Genomic DNA, 22749 nt, shown 5'->3' on the forward strand with positions numbered 1-22749 from the left:
GCAGCTTCCAATTCATTCATACATCTTTTAAAGTTGCTACTTTAAAATTATCCTGCCTCGCTTCTATTAAAAAAAGTTACTGTTTCTTTATATTAGAGAACAAGTTGGGTTTGGCTGCATCGTTTATTACAGGAATGAATGCACATTACACTACAAATAAGAAAACATAAGATTATCCTTCCTTTTTAAAATACTTCTATCACTTTTATTGAAGGGCTGAGCCTGTGCTAAAACTAGACTTCTACCGATTCAAGAAACGCACAGGAGGGCTGAAAAAATATTATCTTGTTTAAAGTCAACAGCAAGGTAGAAGGCACTCCTGACAGCTTGCTACTTTAGGCTTCATTAAACATGGGTTGTCTTGCACATAAGTCAGAACATGCCTCCAAGCTCTAACTCGTTTTCAAACAAAATAGGGCTCGACTCACCAATGTCTCACCTTCACATCAAACATATCTATAACTCAAACAGGAAAGTGTTCTCTCGAAAACCTTCACTGTACTAGGCCCCCTGATCATAATGCATTTAATATCGAGTCCTTCAAAGTTTTACAGGCCAAGGTTGATGACTGCCATGCACACAAAAAGTGTTTCCCTTTGGACATTGAAAAAACAATGCAGGCATTTTACTCTTTTCCGAGATCACAGCACTTGGGCATTCAGAAAATTAAAACAAACTTTTGGATTTTTTCTTTTTGCTTTACAGATTAGTGACCTCAGAAGTTTAGTGCTTTACAAGAAAGAAGACTCAAAGGGGCGTCAAAATAGTATGTTGCAGTAATAACATACCAAAAGAAAGTTGACAGCAGCACGACTGGTTGTGCTCTTCAAGCTGGAAATTCAGTTTCAAAACTAAAGTTGCTAAAAGATGATCAATATGTTTGAGCCTATTACAGACCACTGTATCATCCTCTAATTATGGGGCATATTAATAATCTCATCTCCAGTATAGTCCAACCATGCTCACACTATTTTTTGTACTTTGTGGGCTGATAAATCGGCACGACCTTTTCCATCTTTTAAGAAGTGCAAAATTAAGTGCCATGTGGGTAAAAGGAATGAAAGGCCGTCGGGGGCAATACATAAAATCAAAAATGAAAAGAGACACAGGAAAGTAAAAATCACAAAACTCGGAGAACAACGACACTGTAAATGAACGGGTTTGCCTTCTGCTACATCCAACATGTATAGAAAGGAACCGTAAATGAAACGCATATAGTATACATAAGCTCAGGAAGCTTGAGATTTAAAATCAGTGCTAGCCCCAAAATTAAAAAAAGGTTTTTTTTAAGTGCTGAGAAAGCCTCCGCCGACAGCATGAGAACACAAATGTGAATCCTTGAAACTTTCCAAGCTGGCGAGTAGTCATTTTATGCAATGGCACAAAGCAAGTAGCAAACATTATATTCAGCAAAAGACAGATTGACATTTTTCCACAATTGATAAATCCTTAAACCCAACGTTTATTTGCAAGAGGTATGTGCTTCGTTGCTTTTTACAATCAGGGAAATAAAAGACTGGCTCACAGACAGTGGTAAGGAGAAAAGTCAGATGACGGTATTCCAGTTTCACTCAACACAGCAGTCCCTAGCCTATGGAGTGGAATACCTCCTCGCATGAAAGCTATAGATCTTAATACAATGATCCCAACAATCCAAGACCAGCAGCTGTCCCTTTGGTGTCACACACACACCCACAGGGCAGGCAAGACCCTCTCGAATTAAAATGTTATAGCCACCCCCTTTGGGGAAAAGAATGATCTCTTTGCGTCCGCTGTCGGCAACAATCAAGTCCCCTCTTGTGTCTACACACATCCCAGTAATACATCGGAAATCCTCATTTTCAGAGAAGAAGTGGCTGATTTGGCGGCCTAGCTGTCCATCCGGGCCCACTGAGCCAATAGAAAAGCCACCCTCCAGATGATGCTCTTGTTGGCGATTCTCCAAGTTCAAGCCTAGCCCCTGCGTGAAGTAGACAGTGCCCTCTGCATCACAGGTGACAAACTTTGGTCTCACAGCACTGCACAAACGACTGTACTTGACCACACCAACACTGCGGTCCACTGTCAGCAACCATATTTTCCCCCCTTCTACATCTGTCACCACAAACTGTCCAGAAGGCATGGCAGCAATTCCCCAGGGCTTGCTAAGCTGACTTCTGTGGCATGCCACACAATGACCATCTATGGTATATACCTTCACAGAGTTATCATAGTGGTCTGTCACACCAATTAATCCATGACTGCTCATAGCGACAGAGAGTGGAATAAGGTTGGGGAGATCGGCTCCAAGAAAGCTCAGTACGAAGTTGTCAATACCAGTTGGGTTACGTTTAATCTCTCGCATAAATCCTTTTCGGTTGAAGACTTGGATTCGAAAATTACCACGATCTGCAACTAGCACTTCCCCCTGGGCAGTGACATGTAGACTAACTGGTAGATTGAATGTACCAGGCCCACTACCCTTGCACCCCATCTTCTTCAGAAAATTGCACTGATGGAGGCCTCCTGCAATTTCTGGTAACTGCGGTCTGGTAACTGCGGTCTGGCAGGAGTGGAATTTAGAGGCAGGCTCCTCATGCATATCCACATCCTTGAAGGTCACAGAGGAGGTTGCAGCACTGTCCAAGATAGTTTCCTCCAAGTTGACAGTGTAGGGTTTTTTTACTACCTGCCCCACCTGTAATGGACCCACATGCCCCACTTTAAGGAGTTCCACCTCTTGCAGGGTCAGCTCTGTTTGCAGACCAGACATCAGCTCCAGCTCCTCCTCTTCCACAGTTTCTTCTAAGAGGGCTGTGTCTGCCTGCCTTATCTTGGCTAGGAAATAGTCACACTTGGACACAATCTGCACCTCTGCTATGTTCAGCAAGTAGCTTTGCTCTTCCAAAACCTGGTTATTAGTCTTCTCAGCCTCCAACAGGGCACTGGCGAAAAATGAACGGGACTTGGCCAGTTCTTCTTGGATGCGGCTCTCCTCTTTGTCATACTCGTGCATGACTGCTTTGTATTTGCATTTCAGATCTCTCCCTAGCCCCTCCAGTGAGGCCTTCCTCCTCTGCACATCAGCCATCCACTGACGAAGACTGGATAACCTGGACTCTAGCCCTCTCCTGCGCTCCTCAGCAGCCTCCTGAAGGGGAAGTGAACTGTGCCCTTGCTGCAGGTGTTCCTCTTCCTTGCAGGAGTCACAAATCACTAGGTCACAAGTCTTGCAGAAGTGCCGGGGAAGTCGCCTTCCACACGCCTTGCACATCAGGGCACTAACCGCATCACTCACGCCAGCAGTGTCAATAATCTTCAGGACAGTCAGGTTATCAGCGAGTTGACTCAGATGAGTTACTTTGGTCACTCTACTGCAAAAGGGGCAGCGGATCCCGTTGATGCTGTTGGCCAAGAGCTTCTCCAAGCACAGTCTGCACATAGTATGTGCACAGTGCAAGAGCTTGGGCCTCATGTTCTCCTCAGTGAAGGTCTCCATGCAAATAGGACACTCTAGAACCTCACGCAGGGCATCAGGATTCAGACCCGGGGCGGTTGCCATGTTGTCCCTGGGTAGCTTCCCCTAGAAAAAAAAATAATAAATTAGAAAAAGCATGTCATACGGATTTTTGAAACAAAAAAGTAGTCCATAAATTTTGCCTTGAATGTTCCAAAACAGATGATTTTTTGGGACTTTTTTTTAGACATACATGCATTTCTACAAAAAATATTACCACAATCACATTCGTTTCACATGTGATTTGCCTTTTGCAAGCCAGCTCTATTGAACATAGTGGAATCATTTAGCTCCTGAAAGACGATTAAAAACTAATCATTGTTAATTGGAGTTCATAGGTAGACATGAGGAGGCATTGAGCAGTGACTGAATTGTATGCTGTAACTTTTAAACATGGGTTGACTTTGGGGCTTCCCCACTAGACCGAATAGTGTGATCCTAGGGAAATTACCTTATTTCACATTGTAAAATTTTCTTTGACTGTCAAATTTGTGGGCACACTCAAGTGATTAATTCCTGGTTGAAGTGAATTACTATACTCGTATAGTTCAATGTTACTTCGCTTAAATCACCAATATCTGATAGATATATATTAATGGCAGCTAGCAACATTCGAAACAGGTGAGGCATAAACGTTGATTATGATTTATGTAGTGAGCGACGCGAGCAAGCTTTATGGAAAAACATGGGGTCTAGGCTGGGTCCTCCTCTAGAGAAAAAATTATTGCCATAAGATGCATTTTAAAGCAAATTAATTAAGTGATAAAGCAAGGCTTATAAAGCAGTGGGGATCACATAGTTTGCAATATTAAACACATTAATAACTGCCCTATATCTTACTACAGTAATATGTCTGTAATTCCCATAGTGAGCTACCTGACTGGTATTTTGGTATCTCTCGGAGAAGTAACTGCATCCAGATATACAATTCAAAAACTGACCAACACCTAAAACCGGTCAGTATGATTGGCTTTGTCAATGGTTGTTACCTGTTTCAGAAAAATGAGTAACAACAAGGAATTGTTATAAATAATTAACCTTGAAAATGTTTAGATTCTGAAATGTCATTAGTACTGAGGCCTGTGGAAGGAGTTTTGGCCCTCAGTTATGTGCGCTTTTGGTAGATATGTATGCCCTTTTTTCTGCACACCTCATCTATCTACATCTTCAACCACCTCTCTTTTCTCTTCAACACCCTCTCTTTTCTCTTCAACACCCTGTTTTCACTCTTCCACACACCTCCCTCAGTTCACCACTTTCAAACATACACTGCACTTATATCTAAGCATGCATTTCCCTTTGCCTTCCAAATATTTTGCTATTTGTGCACCGCCTTCACACACTTTTCCACGGAATTGCAATTGGAATACATGACCGTTGTTCTGTGCACTCTGCACAGGCCAACACACTGACAAGCACTTATTTTTGGCTACAGTGTCAGTGTCAGAGCTCTCAATCAAAGCCCCTCATAAACACATGCACAGCTCAAAGTATGCACGGAAATATAAATACAGAAACACAACATAATTCAAAAGCCAACTCTTGAGGAAGGTAAGATTAGGCAAAACTCTAAATAAACTAGAAATAATTTGCTGACATGCATGGCCTTAACGTTTTTAACACTCATTGTTTATAAATCAATCCATGTTTATTGGCATTAATGTTAAGAGTATGAAGATAGGGACAGTTTTAATGTCAAACAGTAGGTAACTTAACTGTAAGCACATAACTCTTGCTTGACTCAAGGATATTTGGATCAACTTCGCTAGGGAACAAGAACTCTGGCTGCTGGTCGTTTGGATCCATTTTGCGGGGGAACAAATACAGCAGCTCCACTTCTAACGAGGCCAGCAACGTACAGTCAGGGCTGAGGTGTCACAGTGGGGGAGGTTAACGTGGCGATGGGTCTCAAAACAATATGCACAACAGAAGATTAGTATTCTAACACTTACCATTACCACACACATGGCACCAAAACGCATGTGCTTGCATCCACTATGTGAGAAAGGGTGGGAGCTATGTCTGAATGACAGATGGCTGCTCTCACGCAGGCAGGAGACTCCGGCACCCAAAACCATAACACTGAAAGTGTCACTGACCTATAGTGGTTACTACCATAGACTACAGTGGCAAAGATTCATTATTCGAACTGTAAGCCCTGCATTGTGTGTCACATTTCAGAAATTAAAATGTTACTGCCTGGCTTCTGTCTCCTGCTTCAGAGTTCGGTGATGCAGGCGGCCTGGGAAAAACAGCCCAGACGTAAAGACATTGATTTGTTTAAAGATATGATCATATCTCTAAATAAAATCGATCTATTTAATATCTGTACAGGAATGTGTAGGAATTTCAGGGGGTGCAGCCCCAGGGTCCTTATGGAGAAACCACCACGGATAGATAGATATTACACACACACACACACTAAAGTCACACACAAACATATACAGATGCACACAAACACCTAAATGCACACATTGATTATGTACATTATAATCTGAAACAGTCTATTGGCTCACTCTTATTTATGGTCGCCTGGCATCCTGGTGGAAGAGGATACCTCAGTCTTTATCATTGTATGTGTAGAATGTAATATAATAGCTCTGCATGCAGACACATAGCCAGGTATTAATACAAAGGCCAAATAATGTGTTCATTTTTTTTTAAGTTTGATAGAGCCTTCTCCTATTTTCCCTGAGATATAGGGTGGGATTTTCATGCGCATTTCTTCAATGACACAGCTCCTATGTTGACTCACTCTACCTAGCCCGACTCTTAGTGCTCCCTTCCCAGTGGAGTTGTTGGCTGGCCCATCTCTAGAGAGGCTCTTCTATGAAGCTGGGCTGGATTCTGCTGCCAGTACGAAGGGCTGATCTGTGTGCCACTTAATATCATGTGGTTCTGCAGCTCAGACCTGAACTGCAGAGTTCTACAGCTGAAATAAGTGGAATGATTATACCATCTGTACTGTCTAGTGGGTGTAAATCACCCCTTTCCGTCACCAAAATCCAATTCTTACAAAGAACCTGCAGAAAGCCCAGCTGTCAGTACAGCAGAGGATGCCCAGGATACTGGAGTTGCTATTTGCCGCCAGCTGTTCCTGACACCTGGGACTTACATTCCGAAACCACTTCGCTACTTAATTCCTGCATAAGCCCTGAGAGCGGACGGCTCTCCAGCAGGCCAGCAGCAATAATTCCCATCTCTGGTGACCATACTTAAGTACCCGAATGTTTTCCAGAGCACAAACTAAATTTTCAAAGTGCTCCCTTATAACAAAGCTCGGTGTGGTACAAATTCCTCACGGTTGATACTAATTAAAATGTATGCTGTCTAGTGCCCACCATGTGCAGGAAACAAGCTGCCTATATATCAGGGCTTTTTTTAAATTTTTTATTTCAGAACCCTCATCCTCCCAAAAAAAGAAACTGGCTGCTTTGACATGGCAGCGCCCAGCATTCAGGAAAGGGCTCTCGCAGGAACCCTTTTGTCAGAAAGTAAGTGCCACAGTGGCAGATAGCCCTAAATAAGATGGGGCGTCGGGTACGCGAAAAGCCTGTTGACCCAGACAGGCATGGTGTGTCGCCCCAATGAGTCAAAACGAATCCCTAAATTATTATAAGAAACTGCATCGCTTTCTTGAAAAACTGTTGTGCAATTCATGTTAAAAGGCTTATAGATGCTGGTAAACCCCATATTAAATTACATTTTTTGACAACTGTCAAAGTTACTTTCTAAGATTTATTGCCCTATGAAGCCATGTTGAATACGAAATACATCTCTCCTTGTTTTGGACTCAATCATATACACATACATCTTAATAGAACTTCAATAAGTATTCCCCACTTTGATTAACAAAGTAGAAATAAAATGATAGGCGGCCTGTTTCTGTGCTGCAGTATTAACAGGGCCACATGAATTATGAGATTGTTCACCCACTGCATTTTTCGTCTAATTAAAGAATTGCCGCATTTGCCACATAATATAAAAGCCGCATAATCTGCAACAATTTCTAGCTCAAACGGTCCAAATGTTATTAAAAGCACAGCAACGCGTGTTGCTGTGCAGTTGTATGCCCCTTGCAAAGCTGGACTGTCACCTTTCTGTTGCTTTTTGCTATATTTGGGTGTTAAACTGGTACTGATGAGGTTCAACCAATGCCCAGGGAGTGTTAAGCGAATAAATGCCAATGTGATGAAGTATTCTTATCATAAAATGTGCCGCATTACGCCACATAATTAGCTTTTTCTTGCTGCGTAATATACTCAACCCTGCCACATAATGTGGCCCTTCTCTGACCCATAATTTCAGTGAACCAGAGTATTGGCTAAATGTCTCCAGAGACATTGTCCACTTTTCTCACGATTCCGCAAATGTGCTTAAATCCTCGACTTTAAAAAAGAAAAAAAAACGACGACTCCATCCTTTTCAGAATTTGTGAACAGAGTCTGGCAGAGGCAGGCTACCCACCACTGATTCGCAGGTGTTTTTTAAAATCACAACTCACAACACTACTTTTTAAAAGACATGTTAACCTCTCCTCTCTATTCTACACCCGTTTGGCTTAGTTTCTGCACTGACTCGGGCCTCTCTACCGCGATTTCACCCATTCAATATATAAGACTGCTGTAATTTATACCTCATTTATGTTCTTGGTCTATGGTAAATGTCCCATCGCCTTTGGGTAATGCAATTTAATTTAATCTACTTCCTTTACTTCCTTTACAAACCGCTTTAATATAGTTATATAAAACCACATAAATATACAAATATCAAAGACCTGTGCTTAGTTAAAATCGCCTACTGGTTCACTCACTGTAGAGAAGGAGTGGCAGGAGTATTTTATGACAATGCTTCTTACCTACAGGTTGACATTGAAGCAACATAATGCAGCCAATCATAAGATATTATAGAGATTTACAAAAAGGAATTTGCATTTAATGTAGGCTGACTTCTAGCTCTTGTGAACCCAAACGAATGAATGAATATTTGACTTGTAAAGCGCGAAACTTAGCCAAGGGCATCAAGGCGCTATAAGCTGAGCATAAGGGTGCAGATAAGAAAAACATGCTTATACCAAGGACTGTGAAAAAAGCCAGGTCTTTAAGGCTTTACGGAAGAGAGAATATGACGCTGACTCGAAAGCTCTTCCGGGAGGCAGTTCCACAGTTTAGCAACAGCAGAGGAAAAAGCTCTTCCTCCCCATTTAACCTTATTTAATCTCAGTACTAGAAGCAGGTTTTTATATGCGGAACTAACTTCCACTGACGCCTTGTTCTAATCACAATACTTGTGTGGAACCAACGCACATAAACCCCCTAGTGCCATCTTCCAATATTCCAATTGTAATTTCAGTTAAAATACCCCACCAGCTACCAAACACAGCAACCTCACCCCAACAATCCATTCTGACTTCTAAGAAAAAAACATATTATGGAACACATTTGTACACATTCCTTAAAAGGAGTACACAAATTAAAAAACGCCAGCATGACATTAGCCTTACAAACACCAATGCATTTGCAATGTTACGTTATGTTATGTTGACAGGTATTTATTGAGTGCACGGCTACCGGGAGTGTCCCGGAGCTCAAGACAAAAGACCCGCAATACTGAGCCAAAGAACTTCAGTTTAAGGCTGCTGTTGGAATAACCAGGTTTTTAATTTCCTTCTGAAGGAGAGTAGAGCCTGAAAGCGAGAGGAAGGCCATTCCAGAGGCGAGAAGCCATCACTTCAACAGATCTGCCACTCCTCCGAGAGAGCTAGATTCATGGGGTGATAATCAGTGACTGGGCGGATGACCTCGACACAGAATATAGGGTTGCAGTCTGTCCCCAAGATATGGGGCATCAATTTTATGAAAGGCCTGAAAAACTAGCACCAATGATTTAAAGGCGATCCGTTTCCTAATAGGTAGCCAGTGCAGGGAAGCCAGGAGAGGTGTGGAATGGGTTCTCGGCCCAGCCCAAAAAATGGCTCTGGCCGCCACATTTTGGATCACCTGGAGGCGGCCAAGTAAAAATTCAGGAAGGCCAAGATACAAAGCATTTGCATAGTCCAATCTCAACACCATCAGGGCTTGGACTATCGTCTTCCGGTGGGAGACCGGGTGAAGAGGCAGAAAGTTCCTCAGCATCCCAAAACAGGACCCGGGACACGATTGAATTTGGGCCTTCATTGAAAGAGGGTCATCAAATTTGATGCCCACATTTTTTACGGTCTGAACCGCTGCAGTGGGAGAAGATATGTCTTGCGGCCACCAATGACAAAATCGATCACAGTACCAAGAGCCGAAGAACCTCATCTCTGACTTCTCAGAGTTGCACTTCAGTTGTTTTTTCCTGAGCCAGTGGAAAACCTCTGATAAGCATGTGTTTATCTCCTTACCGTTAAATTCTGAGCTCTTCCCGCAGGTGAACAGCAATTGTGTGTCATCAGCATATGACACTATCTTAGCCCCCCATCTCTGCGAGATGCGCTAAAGGCGCCATATAAACATTGAACAGAGTGGGGCTAAAAATTGAGCCCTGAGGGACCCCCACATCCATAGGGGACATGGTGCAGAGAAAGGTGGGCACTAAATGGTTTGCTGGTCGTTATTCAGGAAGGAATCAAACCATCCCAACACCGTGCCTCTGATCCTGCTCTCTTGGAGCCTTCGTAAAAGTACACTGTGGGGCATGGTATCGAAGGCCACGGAAAGATCCAGCAGCACCAGAGCTGCGCTGCCCCCCTTATCCAGAGTGAATTTTATAGTTTCCACGACTTTCAGGAGGGCAGTCTCCATGCTAAAATTGGCTCTAAAGCCCGGTTGGCTTGGGTGGAGGAGATGGTTGGGCTCAACATAGTCAGTGTTCACCGAATTAACATAGCTTTGCAGAACTTTAGAGAAATATGGTAATACAGACATCGGCCTATAATTACTGGTCACCGAGGGATCAGCCGTAGGTTTTTTTAAAGGAGGTAGGATTTTGGCATTTTTCCAGATCTTAGGCAATTACTTAAACAATACCCAACACCCCATTAGAAGGAATACCACACTCCCAGGTCCCTCATTTTTCTAGATACTCCTTTCATTAATATTCGAGCACCCAATCACCGAACTAACAGTCCCCCAGTACAAACCTTCTAAAAGACAAACGTACGAAGTTCTATTGCAGTCCTAACTGCTATTCAACGCAACAAAACACAAACCAGCTTTCCAAGTCTAACTTCACTTCAACTTTGATCATTCATCCCTAATACCGAGACCCAATCAAACATAGAAAATGTACTCCAAACCTTTTATCAGATACTCCAAACCTTTTATAAGATACACCCAACCTTTACTTCACACGTGAGCAGCACCTTAATAGCTCCATGTAACACCAGCACTATACCGAAAGGGAAAAGTATCCTGTTCCGTACATGATAAGAATACTACAAGTCACTGAGGAGTTCCATCCATACTAATATAATATAATAAAGAGAGAGCCCAAACCTTTGAGGCGGGTAATCTCAGGAACCACAGCACCAATCACAACACCCAATACAGCGTTGGAAAGGGCAGTTGCAGTAGAAGGACATAGGCTATGCAGATGCCCACCATATACATTTAAAAGGTAAAAGAACCGTGCCAGCAAAGTAGTCCCTTGTGGGCGTGTCTGCGTTGTGCTGTGGGCGTGACAAACGCTGGGGGCGTGTGGTACGTACCGCCCTTCATGCCAGGTCTCATATCGTGTGCTGTGGGTGTGTGCTGGGGGCGTGGGTGTGTGCCGGATTATGGAACAAAAGCGAGCGTTGTGCCAAATATTTCATTTTTTTTCTTCCCAGGTTCTGTGCATTCCAGCTCCAGGTGTCCACCCTGCTCCCTTTAAATACCCCTGCACCCCATAATCATAACCCACCCTTACTCCTTAAAATAGCCCAACACCCTTAAACACTAACCCATCTTAACCCTATAAATATACCCTGTACCCCTAAACCCAAACCTATCCCTAAACCCTAAAAATACTCCTGTAACCCAAACCTAGCCCTGAACCCTATAAATACCCCTGTACCTCAAAACCCAAACCTACCCCTGAACCCTAAAAATACCCCTGTACCCCCAAACCTAGCCCTGAACCCTAAAAATACCCCTGTACCCCAAAACCCAAACCTACCCCTGAACCCTAAAATACCCCTGTACCCCAAAACCCAAACCTAGCCCTGAACCCTAAAAATACCCCGTACCAAAAAAAAAAAACCTAGCCCTGACCCATAAAATAACCCTGTACCCCAAAACCCAAACCTAGTCCTGAACCCTAAAAATACCCCTGTACCCCAAAACCCATACCTATCCCTAAATCCCAAAACTACCCCTGTACCCCATAACCCAAAACTATATCTGAACCCTTAAAATACCCAAACCCCCAAAACATATACCTCAGTACCCCAAAAAACATATACCTCAGTACCCCAAAATATATACCCCTATACCCATACTTATCTTATCCAAACATTAAAAAAACATGCTTTTACCATTCATGCATTTACAACGAATTTCGTTGTAAATGTATGCGTGGTAAAAAGCATATAAAATGTAATGCCATGCGTTATAATGGCATTGCGGAGTCATGGTACTTTCGTAATAAAAGTATGCGGAGTGATGGTATGCGGAAAGAAAGTTGCGGAATAATGGGTGTTTACCCTCCCCCGGTAAGTACATTGGTGGCACAGCAGCCCACATCTCCAGCAACATACTCATATTTTTTCACCACCGATTTGAAAAATGCACAGGTCTCTCTCATTGATGGCCAGCACCGACATACACTTTTAGACACACCTCCCGCCATGAGTTCTAGAATTGCGAACTTTAGAGCTGGGGAGCTACGTTCGAACCTCGTAATCAGCTCAACATCCTGTGATTCCAGGCAAATCGCTTTGTCTCCCTGTGCCTACCACAAATGAATGTGTTATTCTGTAATGTAAATTGTGCTCATGCCATGTTGTCGAGTTTGCGCTTTATAATATTGCAAGGAAAAATAAAGTAGGGAAACTCGAGTTCACACACTACTGAAGTACATCAGCAGTGCACTGTGAATCGGAGCGTTTCACAGGCCTGTCACAGATAAGAAATGCTATCAAAACGAAATCCTACAAAACAATATACTACTGGCCGGCAGCAATTCATACCCGGACAACGTCGGGACGGGCTGCTAGTAACCACTTAAAAGAGCGGGACCTATGGTTATGGAATTCCTCAGAGACTAGCAATATCCACATCACGTATGCCAGCAGTTACTTTATCCTATATATAGTACATGGTCACACCATCACCTTTCCCACAAACCACTTAAAACCTTGGTGTCAGTCTTTCATATGCAGGCCTTGACAAATCTACTTGCCCACTTCAGTGGAGAGTCAGGTTTTATCAGGGCATGCTACTTTTAGGGCATACTAGCCCCTTCTGGCGAGCTGACAAACAAAGTGTTCTATTCCTTCACAAAGTGAAGGAGCATTAAAAATGTCTTTAAATCTTGTTTTTATCTTGCACATGTATTCTGTGTTCAGAGACAGAAGTCAAAATTCAATTTACATCTACAATTACTTTCGTTTCCTCTGAAAAGTTCCAGAATTTTGTAAACTGTCTGACAAATGTGAACAAAAAGCGTGAAATGAAAGGCTGTAGGATGTCAAGTTTTATTCTAACACACATTTAAATAGCTTAAAGGTGAATAGTACAAACACTTCAAAAATACATTTCAGTAGTTATGAAAGCCTTTGTTTTGTACTTCTGTGTGATGAACACAAATATTTTAATGGGACAAAAACAAACCAGAACACTTTATTTGGTGATGTGCAAATGTTAAATAATATGCAGAAACCCAATTTACACAGGATTGTTTCATCACTATTTAGTTTTAGAAGTAAAACTGCTTGTTAGCGGGAATGTTTTTGGCTATCTCAATGAAAATGTGATGCCTGTAGAAGACTGTACACCACCACTTCCTGCTATAGTAATATATTTATTAAAAGCAAGTTTTTAAAGATGAACTGAAAAATATTCCTGCCTCAGCCCTAATGACAAGACTATTGGTAAACTAAGCGGCAAGTCATGGATCGGTCTACCCTATATGTAGGCTAGGTTCTTAATATGCATGGAGCAAACATTTGTCTATTAAATTAAACCAAATCGTTTTTTTTGTAAGGCTGGAATGCTGAAAGACGCTCTAATATGTGATAATGAAGAAAAGAGTGGCTCAGTGAAATTAAATATTGGCCTAGGATGACATACTGAGAACGGTTTACGGGTCATGTGCATTACAGTTAGGTCGAGTAGAATGCTCTAGTTGCTAGACTAGCAGGTCTAGTAACATACTTTGTGATTTTTCGAGGCGTGAATATGAAAGAACGAGCATGTTTGCAAACAAGTGGCATACAAATAAAACCTTTAGGGCAAAATTAAACACATCAGACAGTTGTTAGTATTTGTTGTAAATGGATATTAGAAACAGTTCAATACAAGTTAGTATTCTAAATAAAAAATAAAAGCTGCAATACCTTGCAATATGCAGAAACATTCTAGCTTTTCTCCTACTATGGAGTGCACAAAATAAACATGTGCTCTCTGCTTGTCACAATAAGCTAGGAAAATAGAGCAGAAGAAAGAAAAGAACTGTTGCGTTTTCGCTGCTTTAAACAGCTGCTTCAACTATGCTCCATGACCTGACCTTCCTTTCACCTCGGCTGCAGCCTCGGTCAGCAGGTGTTGTGACATCAGAACTTCAATGTAATAACTTATGTTAGAACACTGAAATATTGAGACAATGGAGCAGCTCCGGGCTTCTAATGACTGGTATATTAAGCCTTCTCCAACATTCCAATGTTTCTCTCTAGGTTTCTCCCTTTTGTAATTTCAAACATTCTACCCAAAGTGGGTGGAATGCTCTAATAGCCTTATAGCCCTTCTTCTCGGACTTTATCTGTTGTCAAAGGCTCTCACCATTGTTAACTCGGATTCAAGGCCTTTAACAACCTGTATAGCCCTAGGCACAGGGCTATAAGGTAATAATAGTAGAGTTTCGAGGTCTTTTCTTCATATCAATAACCTATTTTATATATAATTGCTGAGCCAATACCTATATATTCTTCCAGTCTCACAATATCCAATATCTTAGTGGCAAGTGTAGCACTATTTAAAGCATAAGAACTAATTTACTTCCGGCCCTAGCTACCATTAATACTTACAACCCACTGACCCTTATTTGCACTTCGACATTACATCAGATCATGTACCCCTAGCTTAGTACACAGTAATTCCCAATTTCCTTCTTAAAAGCTGTGAGCCTTAAACTACCTAATAGCGTCGCGTATTTGGCCTATATGGACCCTTTATCAAAACAAACAATGTAACCTCCAGCACTCACATCACACTCCATAAAGCTCAATACAACATCTTCAATCAACATTACGCCCATCCCAACATATATCCATCCCTTACACTAAAGAAAACATGGAACTCTTGACCCCATCAAACACCAACGTGCCCCTAAAATGTAAACCCCATTCTGAAAGCAATGTAAATACCCTTGCAGCACAGAAGCAACCCACTAAACCGGTTACAGTAGTCCACATATCCTGCACACTTTAGACCCACTATACTATACTGCAATGTCCCACACAAAAACCAGAAACAGTCCCACAACAGAGGACATTATTATTTTCCGTCCTCAACACAACTTTAGCCGACTCACCAGCCTCATGTTATGATATCAGAAACAAAAAAATAAATACAGATATACATTGGGGATTTGGTCGGAGAGGGCCTTTTGGAGCTGACCAGTACTTTGCGCACAAGAGAGCAAGCTCGGGCTCAAAGTCCTGACATTCTATTGGCCTTTGCATGTGTCTTTGTAAAAAGGCAGCACGTAAATGGCCAAGGGCGTTTTTTTTGTCCCACCTTTTTGTCCCAATGTTGACACCCACGGCCTAATTCTTGCGGTTACCCGCACGGGCGGAATTTGTTTAGAATTATCGTGCCCAGACACGGTGCAATAATTGAAAACAGAAGGGCTGCTCGCTCTCCCGCGCATTCTTCACAGGTCCCAGTGGGAGTCGTGCGCGGTGTTCAGGCACCCGGGTCTGCATGGAGTTGTTTTTGTCCAGTTCAGTGGGCTGTGTCTGTCTTTGGTGTCGGGCGCCGGCAGCGCCTTGTTGTAGCCTGGTGGCCTGACAACAGACAGCTCTTTGAGTGACTGAGCATGCAACTCCTTACAGCTGCCAGTCTCCTCCCTTCACCAACTTGTGTAGTTTTCCCTTCTCAACCAAGTGCCTTAGAGAAGTGGTGCTTCGTTACTCATGGCTTCTTTCAGTCTTGGCAGAAGGGTTGGCACAGTTGCGTAATCGTGTTTGTGTTCACACACCCTAACCACCTCCGTGCTGCCTGAAATCCACATTAGCACATGTTCTGATAGATACATCTGCCAGTGGATTCCTCACCTTGTTAATATCCCCTTGCGTCAGCAACATTCGGAAGTTATTTTTGTATTAGCTTCGAGCCGACGTGGATGACGTCACAGAGGCACGGCATCGCGCGCGACTCCGCTGACATCACCGACACCATAATAGGCCCAAGCCGGCATGATGACATCAGTTCCCTTTTTTCCGCGTCGTCGACGCTAACGGGTTCAGGGAATCTCTGTAGCTGTTAGTAACTTTGTTACTGTTTTCTCTGTTTTCTTGCTTCTTTGTCTCACTGAAGATATCGACTAAGAAGACCTGATTCAAGCCATGTAGAGAGTGTGGCAAAATGAGGTCTATTACGGACCCGCACGAGGACTGTATCTGGTGCCCGAGTTCGGACCATGATGTCGATAGCTGTTCTTCGTGTAAGAAGATGAATCCGAAGGCACTTCGTGAGAGGGAGACTTACGCTTTTAATGGCGAAGTTAAGAGGAAGTAAGGAAAAGAAGACTTTGAGATCCCGTCCGAGAAGGGCGAGGTCGAAGTCGAGATCGAGGTCGAGTTAAAGATCACGCTCGGCGTCGCTTTCGAAGTCGTCATCCGGTCATGCTTCGAAGTCGAAAAAGAAGCATAAGAAGCGAAGGCATGAATCTCGGCATCACTCCGGTAAGGATTCAGACTCGAGACCGAAGTCGCCTAAGAGGAAGCATGGGAAGGATGTAGTGTCTCCATCACCGGAGGTCTTGGATCCAGAAGGTGAGGCTTCGCCTTCGGAGTCCCAGGTTCAATCGCCGACTCCGGCTTTGAATCCGTCTCAGGTGCCGTCTTCGGCTCGAGAGGATGAAGAAGTCCCTTTGAATGAGGGTTCGATGACACGACCACCTGTGGAAGAGGAGGCGAATCCGGAACCTCTGAAGGGGCAGTCTGTGGGTTCTTACCCACCTTTCCCAGCTCCAGGTCAAGACCCTACTGCGTTTTTAAACGCTATGTATGGTGTCTATTCCAGAGCATGGTACCCCTCTGGTGCACCTTCGGGTCCTATGGGTCCTCTGGCGTATAATTTAGGAGTTCCCCACTCCTATGCTCCTGCTCCCTTTATGCCATTTATGCCGGCTCCGACGCCGCCTTGGCATTGCTCGGCGCCACCGAGGTCGTCGACGCCGATACCGACGTCGCTGGCTCAGAGTCAACCTCGAAAACAGCGCCCTGGACCTACGGATTCGATCTCGACGTCGATACCACCTCCATCGGAGTCGTTCACGGATCCAACAGCGCAGCTGTTGAAAGAGAGATCCAGAAGGGATGCTCAGCGCCTCATAGAGGAGCAAAGATATAGAGAAGCCGAGGCTGAGATGGAAGAAGGCGAGCTTCAGGAGGACTGTTTTGAAGATCTAGGAGAAGCTAGTGGTTTGGAACTTTCTCCTGAATGGGAGCGGCCATCTGAGTCTGATGCCCCTTCAAAGGATGTTAAGCCATACCACATTGCCCCATGGAAAGCGCATATTCTGCTGCGGGTGACAAACTGATATTTGGGACACAATATTGTACTACAATGACAGGCATATGTTTTGGGTCAAATGTGTCTATTCGGTGCATATGACAAGCTTGTGTTGTGGGAAAAACGAGTGCTTTGGATGCGAATGGCAAATAAATGTTTTGGGACAAATATGCATATTTTATGCAAATGACAGTATTTAACAGTCTCTGTAGTGGTGTAAAGTTCTGTTTTGGGGGCACACTCCACTGGTGCTGCAATGCAAAGTTCTGATTCAGAAGGATGTAAGTTGGTAAATGTGTGTATTTTAGTCAAGCTTTTCTAATTGGATAGTTTTATCACTTATTACTTTAAGATTGTTTCTTTGTATACATTAAATACATTTATGGGGTTTTGCCAATATTAGGGAAATTTCTGTGACGTCAATGATGTCAAAGGTGACCTGACCTCACATCTCCTACCTGTGTGCCCCTAAGAATGGTTTACCAAGAGGTTAACCAAAAAACTCAAGCCTGGCTCCGAACAGACAAAGGCCAGAACCACCTGTAATACAACACTTTTCAGGTTTTTGCCCTACCGTCTGCCTGGTATTCTAAGTTTCGCGAAAGCGTTTCCAAAATTAGAAGTGCAATCAAAATTTCTCATTTCAAATAAAATCAAAATTTCGCATTTCAAATAAAATCAGCATTCTCGGTGGAAGACATTTAAAACTCCATGAAGCACATACCAGCTATTAAAAAATAACTAAATAAAGCACACCGCCGTTTTATAAGACTAAACTGACACACCTAAGGAGGTAATAATTGTTCTGCGCTCCCATCTTCAAGGAAAATACTGCACACATTCCTTCCTGCTATAGATAAAATGCAGTTCGTGCATGGAACTGTGACATAATCTACAAGATTCATATGAAAACAGACCTAGGTCGGACATTCACCGCATAATGTAGAGTCTAAGAAATAAGCTTGCATTTCACATTGTTTGTGCCTATGTGCATCACTTAGATTTATCGGATTTAAATCTTCTATGAGAAAGAATTCCAAAACATAACATAGAGTGCCTGTCCACATGTCTGCACCTGTCTTCAGCTCCAAGTGACAACCAGACTGCCAGCATCAACAGATACCAGAGAGATTAAGGCCAGAGTTCAGAGATGTGCATCCCAATGTATCCAGAATAGTTCTGGTAGCAAGTGTACAAGAGACGTGGCTAACTTCAAATCCAGAGGGGCTGGGTCCATTCCACATGTTCAGGATAGCCACCCACTATGAACTTACAGAATAGTTACCAGCTACTGAGGTCCTGAAGATCCAGCGTGGTCCGCCCTGTTGACCGATGGTGGGTACCACTGTCCTCTGTGGATATCTCTGTGGTCAGAACAGAGTGAAGTTTGACCACAGACCACAATGCTGTCCATTAATGAAAGGTGAAGAAGGTGCGTGACCATGCACAGGCCGCAGAGACATACCTTGCGGCCAAGTTGGAACAATTTTGAATTTCTTACTTATTTTCAGATAATTCAAGCCCCCTTGATGTCAAGCTGTATTGAATTATATATTAAACTTTAGAAAATGTGGTCATACAAAAAAAAAATGTTTGAGCTGCTGGGGACAACCAGTCAAACAATACCAGAAGAAAACTTGAATCTTTAGAACTGGATTTCTTTTTATTCTTTCAACAACATTTTACGGGAATTCAGTGTCTAACTAGCCTGTTTCCCCAATTACACGAAAGATACACTAAAGGTGATTTGGTAGACTAGTACATAATATTAAATTAAGAGACACTGACATTGCACTTGGAATCGTAGATTTAATTGGCAGATGTCCATAACCACAAAAACAAGCACAGGCATAGCCAATAGGTCTCGCCTTTGGGACCTTATAAGTGTTTAGTTATCCAGCAGAATATCCTTGGTGCAACAACATCAAGTGTTGCATGATTAAACACTCATAAGGTCCAAAAGACGAGTCCTATTGGATATGCCAATGCTTGTTATCCATGGATCTGTTCAGCCGTCAGTCACATTTTGCCAATGTTGCTTCTTGTATGCTTTCTACTCTACATAGAACATGCCATATATTCCAACCTTTGTGTTGAAAATCGTAACACCCGATGTGTGCTCAGTCCAAGCCTTTTTACATACCACCCCATAATACTTCAACTTGGTGTTACTCACCTCTCATATCTCCAGGGGCATCCCTTAAATCATGACCCATTTAGTCCACCAACTTTTTCCCAAGACCTCCCACCAAATCATAAGCCGTAATGATAGCATGGGCTTTTGTGTTGAAAGTCTTCAGGTTGTACAACACAAATATAATCCCAGCAGACCAATGTATAACTCGTATATACAGTCAACAGAACAAAATCTTGTCCAGGATGTTAGACTGGAAATGCCGAGTCAAACTTAGGTTTCAGTCTACAAAAGTAGCTACGTTTCGAGGACAATAACAGCAATCTGCTATTACTGAACGTGGAAGGGGCACTTACATAAAATAGAGAATTCAAATGACATTTAAACAAAATATTACAGCTCAAATCCGAGCAATACACACCTTCATCCTCATAATCTAAAATATTCCTATGCAACCAGCCCAGGACTCTCACGACTTCACAACCCACATATTTACAGATCCAACAGGGTTGGTACTCATAACTTCAAATCATGTACCACTAACCTTCAAAGTTGGTATCATTACACCACTACATCCATATACCACTCCTACATCAACACCCAAGATGCTCAATCCCAAACACTGCATATTCAAACAGAAAAAGCACCCCAGTAGGGGAAACTGCCTTCACAGCGTGGGCTAAGCCATACGTGCCATTTCCCCACAAGCGCCAGCATGCTTGCCTTAACCAGGCACATGCGTGGTTAAAGCATATGCGCGGCGTAGATGCTGGAATGGGCTGGCCCAGGAACTGGAATGGGCTGGCCCAGGAACAGGAGAGGACGTGGTGAGGTAAGTGGGGCTTGGCTGGGTTTTGCGGGTGGGGGTAGTTTTTAACGGTGGGGGTAGTTTTTAAGGGTGGGGGTAGTTTTTAGGGCTAAGGGGGATGGTCAGGGTAGATTTTAGGGCTGGGGTAGTTTTTAGGGCTCGAGGGGAGTTCAGGCTACTTTTTATTAGGGCTTGGGGTCGTTCAATTTTAGGGCTCAGGTGTGAACTTTACCACACATTTCTCTTTACCAGTCATGCCTTTTCCACACAATGGTGTGGTAAAAGCATGCGTTATTCAGGCGCATTTGTGGTAAGTGCAGAGTTGTAGAGGCATGCGTGGCTTTGCCTTCCTTGCTGAATAATTTAGTCTGCATTCCCTCAAAATTTGATCCTCTCATGCCTCATATTTCCAGTGGCCCTACTCACAGCTTGCTCAGCTCCACCCAGGAACACCACGTCAACCAGTCTATATCATAACAACCCATATACTTGCACAGAAAAAGTTGTTAAAAGAAAATCCCATATACCTCCATCCCAGAATTTTTTGTATCTCATATACCTGCAGCCCCAAATCATGTCTAGGAATATAGTGCAGTGAGGTCAATGCTTGTTGCTGAGATTTTCCCTGACCCACATGAGATGAGTTTGAATTCCAGACTCAGTCTTCCAACCATCTAACGTCAGTAAATTGTGCAACATTAAATTGGTAACAGTACATTCTGTAATTCACAGCAGTTAAAATCAGCGGTAATTAAACAGCAGGCTTATTCTTTTAGTATTAACAAATGATTAACTCATGTACCTCCGCCCATAACTCTACGAGAGGCATTTCCAGTCCGCCATAATGCCCCACATCCTTACATCCTGTCCACTTCGGATCACAACATCAATGATTTTTTCTTAGCAAGCCACTGAATGTTGCTAAAGTACCCGTAGATGCCGCTGACCACCATATCAAAGCTCTTGGTATACACCATCGTTATAAAGACACACTAAAGAACTCCTACTAACAACTTGAAATATAAACCATGCATCTAATACCATTAAATCTCCTATAGATTAGAAGCAGGAAAAATAGTTCCGTAGTTTAGCGCTAACATTTGCCTAACAAACAATGTCGGTCATCCTGTTGAGATGGATAACAGAGATGATGGGGCACACCTGCAGAATGTGGCGAGGGGTCCCGAGTACCCCATATTTCATAGATATCCATTGGCAGGCTAACTGGGACCCCATTTTGGGTGGGGGCTTCCCTGCGGTACGGCCCCGGTGGTTATGTCGAGAAACAGTACACGGGATAGTATCAACACACTTGCCATTAACAGCCCTACAAAACTGAAAACATTATTGTTCTTTTTACATTGGGGAAAAACACGTCCGTAAATAACATCCCACGTTGCAATGTTGTGTTAACCCGTACCCCCCAGGCGAAGAACCCCTCTGCAGCATGAAAAACACACATATGTTTACATTTTTGAAGTGCAGGCAGAAATTGACCCTGATCTTGTTAGTCCGCACGCTCATATCATAGCCTCGCTTTCAACAAACACAGACCATTGGTGCCTTGCCTCGGAGACCCAACCTACCCCGTGGTGAATAGACCGGAGGCCCGGGACACCCTGACGAATCACCGCCCCACGGTTCCAGTGGCCCTACTCTGCCGTTTTGCGACTCCGCTGCTCTGCCTGGAGCTGCAGGATGACGTAGTTCCCGCGCCGCGGAGCACGGGATATGTAGTTCTAAGCAAATGCACTTAGCTGCTAAACTGCACGCCGGGTGCATGATGAACATTACTTCGCGTGTTTCGGTGGCACAACTAGCGAATGATGCCCCTTGTAGATGGAAGTCATTATGAAAGACTTCCGAGGGGCTCCCACGGATGTACAGTATTTTATTTGGTGGAGAAAGGCTAGGCTTAATGTTGCGCTGTGTGCCCTCCAGCGGCTTTCTGGAACTAGAGCCGTTTAGTTAATTGAGCTCATCTTCAAGGTGCAAGCGACAGGGTGGAGTGCCGGTTAAACGATGCTGTATTATGGATCGTTTTTCTTCTTCTTCTTATTTTTTTGAATCTTTAAATATACACATTTTTATTCGGAAGTTGCCTATTTTTTGCGTGTTTTGAAGGCGACCATCGTTCATCTTTCACCAAGCGTTTTGATTAATCGATCTCTGTGCTTGTGATGAATTGGAAGTACCCAGGGGGCGTCATTTCAAGATGGCCGCCAAAGCATCCGCGTTCAGTTCCTCTCGTGCAGCCCGGCCAATGTCTATTCACTCTGCTGCTCCCACACTCTCAAAGTTCAATGATAACAACCTGCAGTAAACGTATTAACAATAAGGCTTTCATAGCTGCCACGGTTTCAGATTACTAATAAGGGTAACATTTATAGAA

General features: G+C 43.2%; 2 protein-coding genes across 3 annotated transcripts in view; one reads left to right on the forward strand and one right to left on the reverse strand.

Moving 5' to 3' along the window:
• The window catches only part of ASTN2 (astrotactin 2), a 2581355-nt gene that overhangs the window by 2186452 nt on the left and 372154 nt on the right, over positions 1-22749 (forward strand). The window lies entirely within an intron of this gene.
• Positions 110-22053, reverse strand: TRIM32 (tripartite motif containing 32). The gene is made up of 2 exons (XM_086921095.1): positions 21944-22053; positions 110-3562 (listed from the first exon to the last, which is right to left on the reverse strand). Exon 2 carries the CDS (start codon positions 3539-3541, stop codon positions 1592-1594), a length of 1950 nt encoding a protein of 649 aa, XP_086777221.1. The 5' UTR covers positions 3542-3562; positions 21944-22053; the 3' UTR covers positions 110-1591.

The sequence above is a fragment of the Lissotriton vulgaris genome, chromosome 5 (assembly GCF_964263255.1).
Source record: "Lissotriton vulgaris chromosome 5, aLisVul1.2, whole genome shotgun sequence".
In the NCBI taxonomy this organism is placed as follows: Eukaryota; Metazoa; Chordata; class Amphibia; order Caudata; family Salamandridae; genus Lissotriton; species Lissotriton vulgaris.